The sequence below is a fragment of the Procambarus clarkii genome, chromosome 18, assembly GCF_040958095.1.
Source record: "Procambarus clarkii isolate CNS0578487 chromosome 18, FALCON_Pclarkii_2.0, whole genome shotgun sequence".
NCBI classification, from domain to species: domain Eukaryota; kingdom Metazoa; phylum Arthropoda; class Malacostraca; order Decapoda; family Cambaridae; genus Procambarus; species Procambarus clarkii.
The window spans coordinates 42,380,911-42,402,620 of NC_091167.1; the positions used below are offsets into that span (position 1 = coordinate 42,380,911).

The 21,710-nt window shown below is 57.5% G+C and overlaps 1 protein-coding gene across 1 annotated transcript; it reads left to right on the forward strand.

The window, feature by feature from the left end:
* The first annotated feature begins 97 nt into the window (after positions 1 to 97).
* Positions 98 to 21,291, forward strand: LOC138366117 (RNA polymerase-associated protein LEO1-like). The gene is made up of 2 exons (XM_069326855.1): positions 98 to 436; positions 20,629 to 21,291. The coding sequence occupies exons 1-2, from the start codon at positions 98 to 100 to the stop codon at positions 21,289 to 21,291; spliced, it is 1,002 nt and encodes a 333-aa protein (XP_069182956.1).
* Positions 21,292 to 21,710: the final 419 nt, after the last annotated feature.

The following is a 21,710-nucleotide window of genomic DNA, read 5'->3' on the forward strand; positions in this document are numbered from 1 at the left end:
ATGGAATGCATTAGGCAGTGATGTGGTGGAGGCTGACTCCATACACAGTTTCAAATGTAGATATGATAGAGCCCAGTAGGCTCAGGAACCTGTACTGATGGTGCGGTCGTCCGGAGAACCTCAAGACGACGACGACCACGACCACGACGACGACAACAACGACGACGATGACGACCACGACAACGACGACAACAACGACGACGACGACAACAACGACGACAACAACGACGACGACAACAACGACGACAACAACGACGACGACAACAACGACGACAACAACGACGACGACAACAACGACGACAACAACGACGACGACAACAACGACGACGATGACGACCACGACAACGACGACGACGACAACAACGACGACAACGACGACAATAACGAGGACGACGACGAGGACGACTGGGACCGCCGGCCCCTGACGGGTGATCCAGTGAGCAACAGAGATATTATATAATAATGATTGCATTAGTGAGCGAGTGAAAGTTGTGTTGGACACGCGGTGTACAGGTCCAGGTGTGGGTGTTGCTGGCTGGTGGCTCGCTACACCCACACCTGGGACACCTCCAGCACTACACCTCTTGTGGCGTGGCTCTCTCTACACCCTCACCCTCACAACACCCGCCCCTCACTACACCCTCCCCTCACTACACCCTCCCCTCACAACACCCTCCCCTCACTACACCCTCCTTCTCTACACCCTCCCCTCACAACACCCTGCCCTCACAACACCCTCCCCTCACAACACCCTCCCCTCACTACACCCTCCTTCTCTACACCCTCCCCTCACTACACCCGCCCCTCACTACACCCTCCCCTCACAACACCCTCCCCTCACTACACCCTCCTTCTCTACACCCTCCCCTCACAACACCCTGCCCTCACAACACCCTCCCCTCACAACACCCTCCCCTCACTACACCCTCCTTCTCTACACCCTCCCCTCACAACACCCTCCCCTCACAACACCCTCCCCTCACAACACCCTCCCCTCACTACACCCTCCTTCTCTACACCCTCCCTCTCTACACCCTCCCCTCACAACACCCTCCCCTCACTACACCCTCCCTCTCTACACCCTCCCTCTCTACACCCTCCCCTCACAACACCCTCCCCTCACAACACCCTCCCCTCACTACACCCTCCTTCTCTACACCCTCCCTCTCTACACCCTCCCCTCACTACACCCTCCCCTCACTACACCCTCCCCTCTCTACACCCTCCCTCTCTACACCCTCCCTTTCTACACCCTCCTTCTCTACACCCTCCCCTCACAACACCTTCCCCTCACAACACCCTCCCCTCACTACACCCTCCCTCTCTACACCCTCCCTCTCTACACCCTCCTTCTCTACACCCTCCCCTCACAACACCCTCCCCTCAGAACACCCTCCCCTCACAACACCCTCCCCTCACAACACCCTCCCCTCACTACACCCTCCCCTCACAAGACCCTCCCCTCACAACACCCTCCCCTCAGAACACCCTCCCCTCACAACACCCTCCCCTCAGAACACCCTCCCCTCACAACACCCTCCCCTCACAACACCCTCCCCTCACTACACCCTCCCCTCACAACACCTTCCCCTCACAACACCCTCCCCTCACTACACCCTCCCTCTCTACACCCTCCCTCTCTACACCCTCCCTCTCTACACCCTCCCTCTCTACACCCTCCCCTCACTACACCCTCACCCTCACAACACCCTCCCCTCACTACACCCTCCCCTCACTACACCCTCCCCTCACAACACCCTCCCCTCACAACACCCTCCCCTCACAACACCCTCCCCTCACTACACCCTCCCCTCACAACACCCTCCCCTCACTACACCCTCACCCTCACAACACCCTCCCCTCACTACACCCTCCCCTCACTACACCCTCCCCTCACAACACCCTCCCCTCACAACACCCTCCCCTCACAACACCCTCCCCTCACTACACCCTCCCCTCACAACACCCTCCCCTCACAACACCCTCCCCTCACAACACCCTCCCCTCACAACACCCTCCCCTCACTACACCCTCCTTCTCTACACCCTCTCCTCACAACACCCTCCCCTCACTACACCCTCACCCTCACAACACCCTCCCCTCACTCACACCCTCCCGTCACTACACCCTCCCCTCACAACACCCTCCCCTATCAACACCCTCCCCTCACAACACCCTCCCCTCACTACACCCTCCCCTCACAACACCCTCCCCTCACTACACCCTCCCCTCACAACACCCTCCCCTCACAACACCCTCCCCTCACTACACCCTCCTTCTCTACACCCTCCCCTCACAACACCCTCCCCTCACAACACCCTCCCCTCACAACACCCTCCCCTCACAACACCCTCCCCTCACTACACCCTCCCCTCACAACACCCTCCCCTCACAACACCCTCCCCTCACAACACCCTCCCCTCACTACACTCTCCCCTCACTACACCCTCCCCTCACAACACCCTCCCCTCACTACACCCTCCCCTCACAACACCCTCCCCTCACTACACCCTCCCCTCACAACACCCTCCCCTCACAACACCCTCCCCTCACTACACCCTCCCCTCACAACACCCTCCCCTCACTACACCCTCCCCTCACAACACCCTCCCCTTACAACACCCTCCCCTCACTACACCCTCCCCTCACTACACCCTCCCTCTCTACACCCTCCCCTCACTACACCCTCCCCTCACAACACCCTCCCCTCACAACACCCTCCCCTCACTACACCCTCCCTCTCTACACCCTCCCCTCACAACACCCTCCCCTCACAACACCTTCCCCTCACTACACCCTCCCCTCACTACACCCTCCTTCTCTACACCCTCCCCTCACAACATCCTCCCCTCACAACACCCTCCCCTCACTACACCCTCCTTCTCTACACCCTCCCCTCACAACACCCTCCCCTCACTACACCCTCCCCTCACTACACCCTCCCCTCACAACACCCTCCCCTCACTACACCCTCCCCTCAGTACACTATCCTTCTCTACACCCTCCCCTCACAACACCCTCCCCTCACTACACCCTCCCCTCACTACACCCTCCTTCTCTACACCCTCCCCTCACAACACCCTCCCCTCACTACACCCTCCCCTCACTACACCCTCCCCTTACAACACCCTCCCCTCACTACACCCTCCCCTCACTACACCCTCCCCTCACTACACCCTCCTTCTCTACACCCTCCCCTCACAACACCCTCCCCTCACAACACCCTCCCCTCACAACACCCTCCCCTCACTACACCCTCCCTCTCTACACCCTCCCCTCACAACACCCTCCCCTCACAACACCCTACCCTCACAACACCCTCCCCTCACAACACCCTCCCCTCACAACACCCTCCCCTCACTACACCCTCCCCTCACTACACCCTCCCTCTCTACACCCTCCCCTCACAACACCCTCCCCTCACAACACCCTCCCCTCACAACACCCTCCCTCTCACAACTCCCTCCCCTCACAACACCCTCCCCTCACAACACCCTCCCCTCACTACACCCTCCCTCTCTACACCCTCCCCTCACTACACCCTCCCCTTACAACACCCTCCCCTCACTACACCCTCCCCTCACTACACCCTCCCCTCACTATACCCTCCTTCTCTACACCCTCCCCTCACAACACCCTCCCTTCACAACACCCTCCCCTCACAACACCCTCCCCTCACTACACCCTCCCCTCACAACACCCTCCCCTCACAACACCCTCCCCTCACTACACCCTCCCTCTCTACACCCTCCCCTCACAACACCCTCCCCCCACAACACCCTCCCCTCACAACACCCTCCCCTCACTACACCCTCCCCTCACTACACCCTCCCTCTCTACACCCTCCCCTCACAACACCCTCCCCTCACAACACCCTCCCCTCACTACACCCTCCCCTCACTACACCCTCCCTCTCTACACCCTCCCCTCACAACACCCTCCCCTCACTACACCCTCCCCTCACAACACCCTCCCCTCACTACACCCTCCCCTCACAACACCCTCCCCTCACTACACCCTCCCTTCACAACACCCTCCCCTCACAACACCCTCCCCTCACTACACCCTCCTTCTCTACACCCTCCCCTCACAACACCCTCCCCTCACTACACCCTCCCCTCACTACACCCTCCCCTCACTACACCCTCCCCTCACAACACCCTCCCCTCACTACACCCTCCCCTCACAACACCCTCCCCTCACAACACCCTCCCCTCACAACACCCTCCCCTCACAACACCCTCCCCTCACAACACCCTCCCCTCACTACACCCTCCCCTCACAACACCCTCCCCTCACAACACCCTCCCCTCACTACACCCTCCTTCTCTACACCCTCCCCTCACAACACCCTCCCCTCACTACACCCTCCCCTCACTACACCCTCCCCTCACTACACCCTCCCCTCACAACACCTTCCCCTCACAACACCCTCCCCTCACAACACCCTCCCCTCACAACACCCTCCCCTCACAACACCCTCCCCTCACTACACCCTCCCTCTCTACACCCTCCCCTCACAACACTCGCCCTCACAACACCCGTCCCTCACAACACTCACCCTCACAACACCCTCCCCTCACAACACTCGCCCTCACAACACCTGCCCCTCACAACACCCTCCTCTCACAACACCCTCTCCTCACTACACCCTCCCCTCACAACACCCTCCCCTCACAACACCCTCCCCTCACTACACCCTCCCCTCACAACACCCTCCCCTCACTACACCCTCCCCTCACAACACCCTCCCCTCACAACACCCTCCCCTCACTACTCCCTCCTTCTCTACACCCTCCCCTCACAACACCCTCCCCTCACTACACCCTCCCCTCACAACACCCTCCCCTCACAACACCCTCCCCTCACAACACCCTCACAACACCCTCCCCTCACAACACCCTCCCCTCACAACACCCTCCCCTCACTACACCCTCCTTCTCTACACCCTCCCCTCACAACACCCTCCCCTCACTTCACCCTCCCTCTCTACACCCTCCCCTCACAACACCCGCCCCTCACAACACTCGCCCTCACAACACCCGCCCCTCACAACACTCGCCCTCACAACACCCTCCCCTCACTACACCCTCCCCTCACAACACCCGCCCCTCACAACACTCGCCCTCACAACACCTGCCCCTCACAACACTCGCCCTCACAACACCCTCCCCTCACAACACTCGCCCTCACAACACCCTCCCCTCACAACACCCTCCCCTCACTACACCCTCCCTCTCTACACCCTCCCCTCACAACACCCGCCCCTCACAACACCCGCCCCTCACAACACTCGCCCTCACAACACCCGCCCCTCACAACACTCGCCCTCACAACACTCGCCCTCACAACACTCGCCCTCACAACACTCGCCCTCACAACACTCGCCCTCACAACACTCGCCCTCACAACACTCGCCCTCACAACACTCGCCCTCACAACACTCGCCCTCACAACACCTGCCAATACAGCCCCACTCACCCGCCCTGTACCGTTATCTCCCTCACCCCCTTCCACACCCCCCCCCCCCCCCTCCCTTAACCAGATTCCTCTCCTTGCTCTGTCACGGAAGTTAAGAGTAACAAGGAAAGGAATAAAACGCATAATATACAACGGGACAAAGAAGGAGGAGAAGGAGAAGGAGGAAGAGGAGGAGAAGGAGGAGAAGGAGGAGGAGGAAGAGGAGGAGAAGGAGGAGGAGGAGGAGGAGGAGGAGGAAGAGGAGGAGAAGGAGGAGGAGGAGGAGGAGGAGGAAGAGGAGGAGAAGGAGGAGGAGGAGGAGGAGGAGGAGGAGGAACAACGAAATAAACACATTAATAAACATTATACCAAAAGATCTGTGTATAAAGGCATCACCAGTACTGATCTTATACTGGAGGTCACTCTTGTATGTAATAGTGACTGGTGGTCTGGTCTATGGTGGGGGGGGGTTGTCTGGTCGATGGTGGGGGGGGTTGTCTGGTCGATGGTGGGGGGGGTTGTCTGGTCGATGGTGGGGGGGGGTTGTCTGGTCGATGGTGGGGGGGGGGTTGTCTGGTCGATGGTGGGGGGGTTGTCTGGTCGATGGTGGGGGGGGGTTGTCTGGTCGATGGTGGGGGGGGGTTGTCTGGTCGATGGTGGGGGGGGGTTGTCTGGTCGATGGTGGGGGGGGGGTTGTCTGGTCGATGGTGGGGGGGGGGTTGTCTGGTCGATGGTGGGGGGGGTTGTCTGGTCGATGGTGGGGGGGGGTTGTCTGGTCGATGGTGGGGGGGGGTTGTCTGGTCGATGGTGGGGGGGGTTGTCTGGTCTATGGTGGGGGGGGTTGTCTGGTCGATGGTGGGGGGGGGGGGGGTTGTCTGGTCTATGGTGGGGGGGTTGTCTGGTCGATGGTGGGGGGGGTTGTCTGGTCTATGGTGGGGGGGGGGGGGGTTGTCTGGTCGATGGTGGGGGGGGGTTGTCTGGTCTATGGTGGGGGGGTTTGTCTGGTCGATGGTGGGGGGGGGGGGTGTCTGGTCTATGGTGGGGGGGTTTGTCTGGTCGATGGTGGGGGGGGGGTTGTCTGGTCGATGGTGGGGGGGGTTGTCTGGTCGATGGTGGGGGGGGGGGTTGTCTGGTCGATGGTGGGGGGGGTTGTCTGGTCGATGGTGGGGGGGGTTGTCTGGTCGATGGTGGGGGGGGGGGGTTGTCTGGTCGATGGTGGGGGGGGTTGTCTGGTCTATGGTGGGGGGGGTTGTCTGGTCGATGGTGGGGGGGGGTTGTCTGTTCGATGGTGGGGGGGGTTGTCTGGTCGATGGTGGGGGGGGGTTGTCTGGTCGATGGTGGGGTGGGGTTGTCTGGTCGATGGTGGGGGGGGTTGTCTGGTCGATGGTGGGGGGGGTTGTCTGGTCGATGGTGGGGGGGGTTGTCTGGTCGATGGTGGGGGTGGGGTTGTCTGGTCGATGGTGGGGGTGGGGTTGTCTGGTCGATGGTGGGGGGGGTTGTCTGGTCGATGGTGGGGGGGGGTTGTCTGGTCGATGGTGGGGGGGGGGTTGTCTGGTCGATGGTGGGGGGGGGGTTGTCTGGTCTATGGTGGGGGGGGGGTTGTCTGGTCGATGGTGGGGGTGGGGTTGTCTGGTCGATGGTGGGGGGGGTTGTCTGGTCGATGGTGGGGGGGGGGTTGTCTGGTCGATGGTGGGGGGGGGTTGTCTGGTCGATGGTGGGGGGGGGTTGTCTGGTCGATGGTGGGGGGTTGTCTGGTCGATGGTGGGGGGGGTTGTCTGGTCGATGGTGGGGTGGGGGGGTTGTCTGGTCGATGGTGGGGTGGGGGGGTTGTCTGTTGATGATAGGAGGAGTTGTCTGGTTGATAGTGGGGGGGGGTGGGGGATCGAGCTGGTTGATGAGTAGGTGGTCTGGTCGATAGGGTAATAAGGTTAGGGAAGTAGGTGGGTAAGGTCAGGGAAGTAGGTGGGTAAGGGAGTGGTAAGGTCGCCTGGAGGACGCGAGAAGCGTGTCTTGGATGCCGAGCAGGTAGTAGAGGGGAGAGAGAGAGGGAGGGAGGAAGACTAAGGTAGTGGGGGGGGAGGAAGATAAAGATAATGAGGGAGGAAGGTGAGGCATGAACGAGGGAAGTAGTGAGTTGATTTATGCCTGGGTAGAATGAGATGGGTGAGAGAGAAACAATGCAATGGGTAAGAAGGATGTGAGGAGCTCCTGTTGCTGTTGCTGCTCCTGTTGCTGTTCCTGCTCCTGTTGCTGTTCCTGCTCCTGTTGCTGTTGCTGTTGCTCCTGACATTACCTAACCTGACCTAGCATGTCTAAAGCTAGATTTGATTAAAATTGGCTAAATTCAAGCCTTTTCCACTTAAATTCAGCCTAATTTAAGCCAATTTCCACCAAATATTCGTAAATGTTATGTATCTTAGCATAGCCAAAGTTCATTTTACCCAAGTTTTCACCTGTTCCCTCCTACCCTACACAACCTTACCCAACTTGACTTAGCATATTCCAAGCTAGATTTGTATGAAAGTTAGTTTAATTTATGCTGTCCCACCTAAATTTTACCTAATTTGAGTCAATTTTCACCAAATATACCCAAAATGTTTTGTACTACAGCACAGTCAAAACTCATTTTACCAAAGTCTTCACTTATGCCATCTAAATTTATTGTGTATTTCCAATATCCGACATCTAGTCTTGACATAACATACGTAGTTCCCAAGACCATTTCATAGAGCTAGTGCTGTGGTCATCTAGCTACTTCCAATATCTAGATGTGTTTTCTATTATCAAATCTACCAAACCAGACCTAACCTAACCTAACCTAACACAGCACTAGCTAAATTCATCCAAATTACCCCAATTTGTGTCAATTCCACTGAATTTTTCCCTATTGTATCAAAACCAAAACCCAAAATTCTACTAAATGTATCTATGGACATCACATTCAGAGCACGAGTTGACTGTTAAGAGCTGTTAATGTCTACTTCCAACTCCCATTCCACCCCTGGATTATAGCTAATTATACTAATATATTATTATGTGAAGTATGTTATTAATAGGTATTTTCCTCAAATTACCACAAATCAACCACCTTGGACCTAACCTCTGATACGATATATACTCAGAAAAGTGTTAATTTCGTATATAAACCTAAATGCCCGTGCCTAACCTGCTGGGGTTTTGGAGCTTTGTTGAATGTTGAATCTATATTTAACTTTTATCACCTGTAGGTTAATGGAAAAGTGTGAATAATGGGAATTTTCTCTACATCAGTTCAACTTAACCATCCTTAACCTAACCTTATACCTGTAAGATATATCCACTTGTAAACCTCTATCATGTCACCCCTAACTCTTCGCCTTACCAGTGAATGCAATTTTAAGCTTTGTTAATCTCTCTTCATATAACAGGTTTCTAATTTGGGGAATTAACTTTGTCATCCTACGCTGGACACGTTCAAGTGAATTTATATCCATTCAATAATACGGCGACCAAAACTGAACTGCATAATCTAAACGAGGCCTAACCAGAGCAAGATATAGCTTAAGAACCACACCAGGTGTCTTGTTACTAACGCTTCGATTAATAAATCCCAGTGTCCTATTTGCCTTATTACGAACATTAATGCATTGATCTTTTGGTTTTAAATTCTTACTAATCATAACTCCCAGATCCCTTTCGCAATCCGACTTCGCAATCTCAACACCATCCAGCTCGTATCTTGTAACTCTATCATCATTACCTAGCCTCAGAACTTTACATTTATCAGCATTAAACTGCATCTGCCAATCTTTTGACCATTTCAAAACCCTATCTAGATCGACTTGAAGTGATAGTGAGTCTTCTTCCGTGTTTATTTCCCTGCCGATTTTTGTATCATCGGCAAATTGGCAAATGATGCTACTCAAACCTGAATCTAAATCATTTACATATATTATAAACAACAGAGGTCCCAGAACAGAGCCTTGAGGCACTCCACTTTCAACATTTTCCCACTCTGACTTAACCCCATTTATACTAACTCTCTGTTTCCCTTGGTAAAGCCATGCCCTAATCCAACTTAATATAGCACCCCCAATACCACGAGCCTCTATCTTTTTAATCAGTCTTTCATGTGGCACTGTATGAAAAGCTTTGCTAAAGTCAAGGTACACAACATCACAATCCTTACCACTATCAACTGCCTCAACAATGCTGGAATAAAAAGATAGCAAATTTGTTAAACATGAACGACTGCTACTGCTCACCAGGCTGTACACCACCAGTCACCCGAGAGTACACCACCAGTCACCCGGCTGTACACCACCAGTCACCCGGCTGTACACCACCAGTCACCCGGCTGTACACCACCAGTCACCCGAGTGTACACCACCAGTCACCCAGCTGTACACCAACAGTCACCAGGCTGTACACCACCAGTCATCCGGGTGTACACCACCAGTCATCCGGCTGTACACCACCAGTCACCCGGCTGTACACCACCAGTCACTAGGCTGTACACCACCAGTCACCAGGCTGTACACCACCAGTCACCAGGCTGTACACCACCAGTCACCAGGCTGTACACCAGTCACCCGGCTGTACACCACCAGTCACCAGGCTGTACACCACCAGTCACCCGAGTGTACACCACCAGTCACCCGAGTGTACACCACCAGTCACCAGGCTGTACACCACCAGTCACCCGGCTGTACACCACCAGTCACCAGGCTGTACACCAGTCACCCGAGTGTACACCACCAGTCACCAGGCTGTACACCACCAGTCACCAGGCTGTACACCAGTCACCCGGCTGTACACCACCAGTCACCAGGCTGTACACCACCAGTCACCCGGCTGTACACCACCAGTCACCCGGCTGTACACCACCAGTCACCCGGCTGTACACCACCAGTCATCCGGCTGTACACCACCAGTCACCCGGCTGTACACCACCAGTCACCAGGCTGTACACCACCAGTCACCCGGCTGTACACCACCAGTCACCCGGCTGTACATCACCAATCACCCGGCTGTACACCACCAGTCACCAGGCTGTACACCACCAGTCACCCGAGTGTACACCACCAGTCACCCGAGTGTACACAACCAGTCACCAGGCTGTACACCACCAGTCACCCGGCTGTACACCACCAGTCACCAGGCTGTACACCAGTCACCCGAGTGTACACCACCAGTCACCAGGCTGTACACCACCAGTCACCCGGCTGTACACCACCAGTCACCAGGCTGTACACCACCAGTCACCCGGTTGTACACCACCAGTCACCCGGCTGTACACCACCAGTCACCCGGCTGTACACCACCAGTCACCAGGCTGTACACCACCAGTCACCCGGCTGTACACCACCAGTCACCAGGCTGTACACCACCAGTCACCAGGCTGTACACCACCAGTCACCAGGCTGTACACCACCAGTCACCCGGCTGTACACCACCAGTCACCCGGCTGTACACCACCAGTCACCCGAGTGTACACCACCAGTCACCCGGCTGTACACCACCAGTCACCAGGCTGTACACCACCAGTCACCCGAGTGTACACCACCAGTCACCCGGCTGTACACCACCAGTCACCCGGCTGTACACCACCAGTCACCCGGCTGTACACCACCAGTCACCAGGCTGTACACCACCAGTCACCCGAGTGTACACCACCAGTCACCCGGCTGTACACCACCAGTCACCCGGCTGTACACCACCAGTCACCCGGCTGTACACCACCAGTCACCAGGCTGTACACCACCAGTCACCAGGCTGTACACCACCAGTCACCAGGCTGTACACCAGTCACCCGAGTGTACACCACCAGTCACCCGAGTGTACACCACCAGTCACCCGAGTGTACACCACCAGTCACCCGAGTGTACACCACCAGTCACCTGGCTGTACACCACCAGTCACCAGGCTGTACACCACCAGTCACCAGGCTGTACACCACCAGTCACCCGGCTGTACACCACCAGTCACCCGGCTGTACACCACCAGTCACCAGGCTGTACACCACCAGTCACCAGGCTGTACACCACCAGTCACCCGGCTGTACACCACCAGTCACCCGGCTGTACACCAGTCACCCGGCTGTACACCACCAGTCACCAGGCTGTACACCAGTCACCCGGCTGTACACCACCAGTCACCAGGCTGTACACCAGTCACCCGGCTGTACACCACCAGTCACCCGGCTGTACACCAGTCACCCGGCTGTACACCACCAGTCACCAGGCTGTACACCAGTCACCCGGCTGTACACCAGTCACCCGGCTGTACACCACCAGTCACCAGGCTGTACACCAGTCACCCGGCTGTACACCACCAGTCACCCGGCTGTACACCAGTCACCCGGCTGTACATCACCAGTCACCAGGCTGTACACCAGTCACCCGGCTGTACACCAGTCACCCGGCTGTACACCACCAGTCACCAGGCTGTACACCAGTCACCCGGCTGTACACCACCAGTCACCCGGCTGTACACTAGTCACCCGGCTGTACACTACCAGTCACCAGGCTGTACACCAGTCACCCGGCTGTACACCAGTCACCCGGCTGTACACCACCAGTCACCAGGCTGTACACCAGTCACCCGGCTGTACACCAGTCACCCGGCTGTACACCACCAGTCACCAGGCTGTACACCAGTCACCCGGCTGTACACCACCAGTCACCCGGCTGTACACCAGTCACCCGGCTGTACACCACCAGTCACCCGGCTGTACACCAGTCACCAGGCTGTACACCACCAGTCACCCGGCTGTACACCAGTCACCCGGCTGTACACCAGTCACCCGGCTGTACACCAGTCACCCGGCTGTACACCAGTCACCCGGCTGTACACCACCAGTCACCAGGCTGTACACCAGTCACCCGGCTGTACACCACCAGTCACCAGGCTGTACACCAGTCACCCGGCTGTACACCACCAGTCACCAGGCTGTACACCAGTCACCCGAGTGTACACCACCTGGCTGTCCTCCTCCTCCTCCCGGGGCTCCTGCTGCTGCTGCTGCTGCTGCTGCTGCTGCTGCTGCTGCTGCTGGCCATGCAGCGACCCTCACCTCTCCGTCCGTCACAGGACCAACCTGCCGGGGGCGGCCTATTAGGGCACCACAAGTACTGCAACACATCAGCGGAGTGAGTGGTTGGACGGTCCTCTTTCCTGTTATGGTGGTGGGCGGCCGCCCCCATCACCTTCCCTCCCTCTATCCCTCTCTCTCTCTTTCCTCTATGGAAGTGGGAGGGGTATCTGCCTCGAAAATGATTGCTCCCTCCCCCCCCCCTCCCTCTATGGACATGGAAAGGTCAACTATCCGTCCCCACCTAACCTTCCTCTCTCACTATCCCTGTTAACCCCCTTAACTCGCACCATCAACCCTCCCTCCACACCTGACTATCTCCCCCCAGCTCTGGCTGCCCCGGACAACCCTAAACAGTTCCCCAGCAGGCACCAGTGGGCATCAGGGGGCACCAGGGGGCACCCCCTCTTGCCCCGTCCATGGCTGGTTCAGGGTGCTCTCATTTGTACTCACCTATTTGTGCTTGCGAGGGTTGAGCTCTGGCTCTTTGGTCCCGCCTCTCAACTGTCAATCAACTGGTGTACAGATTCCTGAGCCTACTGGGCTCTATCATATCTACATTTAAAACTGTGTATGGAGTCAGCCTCCACCACATCACTGCCTAATGCATTCCATCCGTTAACTACTCTGACACTGAAAAAGTTCCTTCTAACGTCCCTGTGGCTCATGTGGGTACTCAGTTTCCACCTGTGTCCCCTTGTTCGCGTCCCACCAGTGTTGAATAGTTTTTCCTTGTTTACCCGGTCGATTCCTCTGAGGATTTTGTAGGTTGTGATCATGTCTCCCCTTACACTTCTGTCTTCCAGTGTCGTAAGGTGCATTTCCCGCAGCCTTTCCTCGTAACTCATGCCTCTTAGTTCTGGGACTAGTCTAGTGGCATACCTTTGGACTTTTTCCAGTTTCGTCTTGTGCTTGACAAGGTACGGGCTCCATGCTTGGGCCGCATACTCCAGGATTGGTCTTACATATGTGGTATACAAGATTCTGAATGATTCTTTACACAGGTTCCTGAATGCTGTTCGGATGTTAGCCAGCCTCGCATATGCCGCAGACGTTATTCTTTTTATGTGGGCTTCAAGAGACAGGTTTGGTGTGATATCAACTCCTAGATCTGTCTCTCTGTCCGTTTCATTAAGTACTTCATCTCCTATTCCTTATCCTGTGTCTGGCCACCTGTTTCCACTGCCTAGTTTCATTACTTTGCATTTACTCGGGTTGAACTTCAACAGCCATTTGTTGGACCATTCATTCAGTCTGTCTAGGTCATCTTGTAGCCTCCTACTATCATCTTCTATTTCAATCCTCCTCATAATGTTTGCATCATCAGCAAACATTGAGAGGAACGATTCTATACCCTCGGGGAGATCATTTACATATATCAGAAACAGTATAGGTCCAAGGACTAACCCCTGCGGGACTCCACTGTGTGTGTGTGTGTGTGTGTGTGTGTGTGTGTGTGTCAACATCAACTGTTGACACACATGACGTAAATGACGTCATCTCACTATGAAAAATCTCTCGTTGTTCTGTTTCTGAATTTGAGTCTACTGTATCCTCTATGTAACGCTCGCATTTATTTCTTCAACAATTTTCTATAGACTGGTGTTCTCGCAGCAGCTGTAACCATACACTAACTGTTCATTCATTATATGCAAGTGATCTGTCCCGTCCTACTGCGAACATAGATGCAGTTTGGGAGGTTATAGAATGAAGCTGAATTAACTATCGGGTAGGCTCATTATCGTATGATACGCAACATATTGTCATACTTTACCCCTTGCAACAACATCATTATTAGCTATGTTTAAGGTTCTTGGCTATGCAACAAACTTGAGTTAGTTATGTCGCCAGTGTCTCCCTCAGTATATATATGTTCCTTCGTTACAATCCTCTGACGTCTATAAATGTTCTAACCATAATCTCTCCTTCTTATAGGACTAGGGAAAGCCTATACGTTCCACTACCAGGGATCTGATCAACCACACTGTTGGTGGAGACCTCTGGAGACCAGGACAGAGGCAGATGGAGACAGAAGGTTGTGTAAGGCCCGAGGAGTCAAGGAGAACGTCTCAGGTCTTGAAGGAAGCATCGTCGACAATTGTGGTGATTGGGACATCCGCGGTGAGGTGATATGTGAGGTCGCGCCCCTCGCTGGAGATAAGGACGCTGCTCTGAGAGAGAGAGAGATAAGGTGGTGACTGTCGACCTGCAGCACGTCCTAATGCCAGCGAGTCTCTTCTTGCTCTCCGTCTTAAGGTAATGACAGTGAAATTGAAATAAGTTTATTGAAGAATAAATACACACAAAGGGTAGCTCAAGCTATTCTCACCCAGTTCAGTACAACGTGTTTATATATATATATATATATATATATATATATATATATATATATATATATATATATATATATATATATATATATATATATATATATGTCGTACCTAGTAGCCAGAACGCACTTCTCAACCAACTATGCAAGGCCCGATTTGCCTAATAAGCCAAGTTTTCATGAATTAATTGTTTTTCGACTACCTAACCTACCTAACCTAACCTAACCTAACCTAACTTTTTTGGCTACCTAACCTAACCTAACCTATAAAGATAGGTTAGGTTAGGTTAGGTAGGGTTGGTTAGGTTCGGTCATATATCTACGTTAATTTGAACTCCAATAAAAAAAAATTGACCTCATACATAATGAAATGGGTAGCTTTATCATTTCATAAGAAAAAAATTAGAGAAAATGTATTAATTCAGGAAAACTTGGCTTATTAGGCAAATCGGGCCTTGCATAGTAGGCTGAGAAGTGCGTTCTGGCTACTAGGTACGACATATACTAGGAGAAACCAACTTATTGTTAGTGTTATTGCCTCTTATTGCAATAAGTTAGAATCTGGTGTTGACAACGGCTGTAAAGCGGCCGAAACGTTCATCTTCCTTTCCAATTTCTTTGTGGATTTTCCACATACAAATGATCAGTGTTTCGTGATCGTCAATTACCGAACATTGTGAGTGATAAAACATACACATTTCCTCCTATACACATGCAGTATCTTACCAGACGTACACACACACATACGTGTATGACAAGGTACACATAAGGGAGTGAGGTGGATTACAGTAAGGACCTCCAGACCAACACCAGCAGTCATGTTCCAGAGACGTGCACGCTCCACTCTCACAAGAGACTCAGGAAACTTGGCTTTATTTTAGTTAGGAGACCCCTAATGTGTGTTGTGATGTGGAGAGTAAGTGATGTGTGTATGTGAATGTATATCTTTCAGGCCAATTTCAGGGCAATAATGGTTTTCGATAGGACTGTGACGTCACCTTCTCCGTGTGTCTCGTTTTAGCCAATGAGAGTAGTCCCCATGACGTCACCTTTCCCGTGTGTCTCGTTTTAGCCAATGAGAGTAGTCCCCATGACGTCACCTTCCCCGTGTGTCTCGTTTTAGCCAATGAGAGTAGTCCCCATGACGTCACCTTCCCCGTGTGTCTCGTTTTAGCCAATGAGAGTAGTCCCCATGACGTCACACGGCGGCTCTCTTATGCCTGATTGGCTAATGAGTAATCACTGTGTTGTCTGGCATCAATTAGAGCAATGCTTAACTCTGTAGTCTGTGGTCAGACTTAAGGAATGATCTTAGTGACTTTGCAGATTATCCCACGAACTTTGCATACCTGCAGGAAGCATTATCGCAAGCAGCACTCGTGATCGATAAGATTTGACGAGGTAAATGCCAGCCGGAAGTAGTGAACTGCCGTGTAACGAAGGCAATGACTGACAAGACAGTGACTGTTGTCACTGTAACACTGTTGTTGACCTCTTCCACCCGTTGAGATATTCACCAGGGTCAGTACTGGTGATCTAGTCAACATGAAGATCAATTATCGAATGATTTGGAGAACACAATTCGGGTGATTTGGAGAGGTCGGGAGAGTCCTACCGTGTCGACTTCATGTTGAGAGGCCAGGGTCATCCCTACCCACCAGGTGTACCGAGGGCTGACCGAAGCCTGTGCTTGAGAGCACCCAGAGGGCATTGTTCCAGCCCTTCTGCATGTCCCAGAGTCGTGGCCAAGGCCCCGCTTGTGGTGCCCCGGAGGGCTGTGGCCCCGCTTGTGGTGCCCCGGAGGGCTGTGGCCCCGCTTGTGGTGCCCCGGAGGGCTGTCGGCCCGCTTGTGGTGCCCCGGAGGTCCTGGCCCCAGCCCCCGCCCGTGGGTCAGGGGCCGAACAAAACCAAAACACCGTGGACGGTGTCTGAGGAATTTCAATGAGCAGCATTTAAAGTTATCCTTTTAGGGCGGCCGCCAGGATGGTGGGTGAGGCTGTCCCCGTGTTGACCCACCTGCGTCCCCCGTGTTGACCCACCTGCGTCCCCCCCCCCCGTGTTGACCCACCTGCGTCCCCCCCCCGTGTTGACCCACCTGCGCCCCCCCCCCGTGTTGACCCACCTGCGTCCCCCCCCGTGTTGACCCACCTGCGCCCCCCCCCCCCGTGTTGACCCACCTCCGTCCCCCCCCCGTGTTGACCCACCTGCGTCCCCCCCCCGTGTTGACCCACCTGCGTCCCCCCCCCGTGTTGACCCACCTGCGTCCCCCCCCCGTGTTGACCCACCTGCGCCCCCCCCCGCGTTGACCCACCTGCGTCCCCCCCCCGTGTTGACCCACCTGCGTCCCCCGTGTTGACCCACCTGCGTCCCCCGTGTTGACCCACCTGAGCCCCCCCCCGTGTTGACCCACCTGCGTCCCCCCCCCGTGTTGACCCACCTGCGTCCCCCGTGTTGACCCACCTGCGTCCCCCCCCCGTGTTGACCCACCTGCGTCCGCCCCCCGTGTTGACCCACCTGCGTCCCCCCCCCCGTGTTGACCCACCTGCGTCCCCCCCGTGTTGACCCACCTGCGTCCCCCCCCCCGTGTTGACCCACCTGCGTCCCCCGTGTTGACCCACCTGAGCCCCCCCCCGTGTTGACCCACCTGCGTCCCCCCCCGTGTTGACCCACCTGCGTCCCCCGTGTTGACCCACCTGCGCCCCCCCCCGTGTTGACCCACCTGCGTCCGCCCCCCGTGTTGACCCACCTGCGTCCCCCCCGTGTTGACCCACCTGCGTCCCCCCCCCGTGTTGACCCACCTGCGTCCCCCCCCCCGTGTTGACCCACCTGCGTCCCCCGTGTTGACCCACCTGCGTCCCCCCCCCCGTGTTGACCCACCTGCGTCCCCCGCCCCGTGTTGACCCACCTGCGTCCCCCCCCGTGTTGACCCACCTGCGTCCCCCCCCCGTGTTGACCCACCTGCGTCCCCCCCCCGTGTTGACCCACCTGCGCCCCCCCCCGTGTTGACCCACCTGCGTCCCCCCCCCGTGTTGACCCACCTGCGTCCCCCGTGTTGACCCACCTGAGCCCCCCCCCCGTGTTGACCCACCTGCCTCCCCCCCCCGTGTTGACCCACCTGCGCCCCCCCCCCCGTGTTGACCCACCTGCGCCCCCCCCGTGTTGACCCACCTGCGTCCCCCGTGTTGACCCATCTGCGCCCCCCCGTGTTGACCCACCTGCGTCCCCCCCCGTGTTGACCCACCTGCGTCCCCCCCCCGTGTTGACCCACCTGCGTCCCCCGTGTTGACCCACCTGCGCCCCCCCCGTGTTGACCCACCTGCGTCCCCCCCCCGTGTTGACCCACCAGCGCCCCCCCCCCGTGTTGACCCACCTGCGCCCCCCCCGTGTTGACCCACCTGCGTCCCCCCCCCCCCGTGTTGACCCACCTGCGTCCCCCCCCCCGTGTTGACCCACCTGCGTCCCCCCCGTGTTGACCCACCTGCGTCCCCCCCGTGTTGACCCACCTGCGTCCCCCCCCGTGTTGACCCACCTGCGTCCCCCCCCCGTGTTGACCCACCTGCGTCCCCCCCCCGTCTTGACCCACCTGCGTCCCCCCCGTGTTGACCCACCTGCGTCCCCCCCCCGTGTTGACCCACTTGCGTCCCCCCCCGTGTTGACCCACCTGCGTCCCCCCCGTGTTGACCCACCTGCGTCCCCCCCCCGTGTTGACCCACCTGCGTCCCCTCCCCGTGTTGACCCACCTGCGTCCCCCCCCCCCGTGTTGACCCACCTGCGTCCCCCCCCCCGTGTTGACCCACCTGCGTCCCCCGTGTTGACCCACCTGCGTCCCCCCCCCGTGTTGACCCACCTGCGCCCCCCCCCCCGTGTTGACCCACCTGCGCCCCCCCGTGTTGACCCACCTGCGTCCCCCCCACCCGTGTTGACCCACCTGCGTCCCCCCCCGTGTTGACCCACCTGCGTCTCCCCCCCCGTGTTGACCCACCTGCGTCCCCCCCCCGTGTTGACCCACCTGCGTCCCCCGTGTTGACCCACCTGCGTCCCCCCCCCCGTGTTGACCCACCTGTGCCACCCCCCCCTTGTTGACCCACCTACGTCCCCCGTGTTGACCCACCTGCGCCCCCCCCCTCCGTGTTGACCCACCTGCGTCCCCCCCCCCCATGTTGACCCACCTGTGCCACCCCCCCCTTGTTGACCCACCTGCGTCCCCCGTGTTGACCCACCTGCGCCCCCCCCCGTGTTCACCCACCTGCGCCCCCCCCCCCCCGTGTTGACCCACCTGCGCCCCCCCCCTCCGTGTTGACCCACCTGCGTCCCCCGTGTTGACCCACCTGCGCCCCCCCCCCGTGTTGACCCACCTGCGCCCCCCCCCCGTGTTAGTGCTGCTATCTGCCCTCCACTCCCCCCCTACCAACCTTCCACCCCCCCCTCCCACCAATCCATCCACTCCCTAACCATCCACCCACACTATTCACCTCAGCTGACCACCGGGTGTCCACCTGTCTCCCTCCGGGGCCTGCCAGGACCACCTGGGACGCCGCCATCTGCCGGTAAACACTAGGAAAACCAACCAGCTGGCGGACAGATGGTGAGGGGGGTGTCTGGGGTTTGGTGGTGGGGGGAGGTGGGGGTAGGGGGGTGGGGCCAGGACGCGTGGGCTAGCCGGTTGTGGGAGCAGCAGACAAGCAGGAGGAGTATACCATACCCTGGGTTCACACCCCCTCCGTTGACCCCTTCCCACCCCCCCTCAACACCCCCCTCCACCACCCCCTCCCCTCCTCTCGCTCTGAAGCACCACTACAATCGCCGCCACTAGTTCAGCAGTAGACGCAGCAGACCCAGCAGCAGCAGTAGCACCTAGCAGTACACGCAGCAGACCCAGCAGCAGCAGTTGCAACCAACAGGAGACGCAGCAGACCCAGCAGCAGCAGTAGCACCTAGCAGGAGACGCAGCAGACCCAGCAGCAGCAGTAGCACCTAGCAGGAGACGCAGCAGACCCAGCAGCAGCACCCAGCAGGAGACGCAGCAGACCCAGCAGCAGCACCCAGCAGGAGACGCAGCAGACTCAGCAGCAGCAGCACCCAGCATGAGACGCAGCAGCAGCAGCACCCAGCAGGAGACGCAGCAGACCCAGCAGCAGCAGTAGCACCTAGCAGGAGACGCAGCAGACCCAGCAGCAGCACCCAGCAGGAGACGCAGCAGACCCAGCAGCAGCACCCAGCAGGAGACGCAGCAGACTCAGCAGCAGCAGTTGCAACCAACAGGAGACGCAGCAGACCCAGCAGCAGCAGTTGCAACCAACAGGAGACGCAGCAGACCCAGCAGCAGCAGTAGCACCTAGCAGGAGACGCAGCAGACCCAGCAGCAGCAGTAGCACCTAGCAGGAGACGCAGCAGACCCAGCAGCAGCACCCAGCAGGAGACGCAGCAGACCTAGCAGCAGCAGCACCCAGCAGGAGACGCCGCAGACCTAGCAGCAGCAGCACCCAGCAGGAGACGCAGCAGACCTAGCAGCAGCAGCACCCAGCAGGAGACGCAGCAGACCTAGCAGCAGCAGCACCCAGCAGGAGACGCAGCAGACCTAGCAGCAGCAGCACCCAGCAGGAGACGCCGCAGACCTAGCGCAAGCAGCACCCAGCAGGAGACGCAGCAGACCTAGCAGCAGCAGCACCCAGCAGGAGACGCCGCAGACCTAGCAGCAGCAGCACCCAGCAGGAGACGCCGCAGACCTAGCAGCAGCAGCACCCAGCAGGAGACGCCGCAGACCTAGCGCAAGCAGCAGCACCCAGCAGGAGACGCAGCAGCACCCAGCAGGAGACGCCGCAGACCTAGCAGCAGCAGCACCCAGCAGGAGACGCAGCAGACCCAGCAGCAGCAGCACCCAGCAGGAGACGTGGCAGACCTAGCAGCAGCAGCACCCAGCAGGAGACGCCGCAGACCTAGCGCAAGCAGCAGCACCCAGCAGGAGACGCAGCAGACCCAGCAGCAGCAGCACCCAGCAGGAGACGTGGCAGACCTAGCAGCAGCAGCACCCAGCAGGAGACGCCGCAGACCTAGCGCAAGCAGCAGCACCCAGCAGGAGACGCAGCAGACCCAGCAGCAGCAGCACCCAGCAGGAGACGTGGCAGACCTAGCAGCAGCAGCACCCAGCAGGAGACGCAGCAGACCCAGCAGCAGCAGCACCCAGCAGGAGACGCAGCAGACCCAGCAGCAGCAGCACCCAGCAGGAGACGTGACAGACCAAGCAGCAGCAGCACCCAGCAGGAGACGCCGCAGACCTAGCGCAAGCAGCAGCACCCAGCAGGAGACGCAGCAGACCCAGCAGCAGCAGCACCCAGCAGGAGACGTGGCAGACCTAGCAGCAGCAGCACCCAGCAGGAGACGCAGCAGACCCAGCAGCAGCAGCACCCAGCAGGAGACGTGGCAGACCTAGCAGCAGCAGCACCCAGCAGGAGACGCAGCAGACCCAGCAGCAGCAGCACCCAGCAGGAGACGTGGCAGACCTAGCAGCAGCAGCACCCAGCAGGAGACGCCGCAGACCTAGCGCAAGCAGCAGCACTCAGCAGGAGACGCAGCAGACCCAGCAGCAGCAGCACCCAGCAGGAGACGTGGCAGACCTAGCAGCAGCAGCACTCTTAGGAACCCGATTCCATCGTCGGAGCCTGGAGCAGCGATGCCAATGCCATCTGTGAGTCCGTTCCCGAAACCCCCACAAAATGAACAACGCCATCTGGTGGTGGCAGGATTATACCTGCAAGAGGCGCTAGATTCCTGTCGTAGTCAGCTCGAGAGGTCGCTGGTGCTGACCTCTGGTGAGGTGGCGCCTAGAAAATCAGCGCCATCTATTGTAGG

Coding starts and splice junctions, on each gene's coding strand:
- LOC138366117 (XM_069326855.1), top strand. CDS start 98: ATGGTGCGGTCGTCCGGAGAACCTCAAGACGACGACGACCACGACCAC. Junction 437..20,628: donor GGCCCCTGACGGGTGATCCA/GTGAGCAACAGA, acceptor CCGCAGACCTAG/CGCAAGCAGCAGCACCCAGC.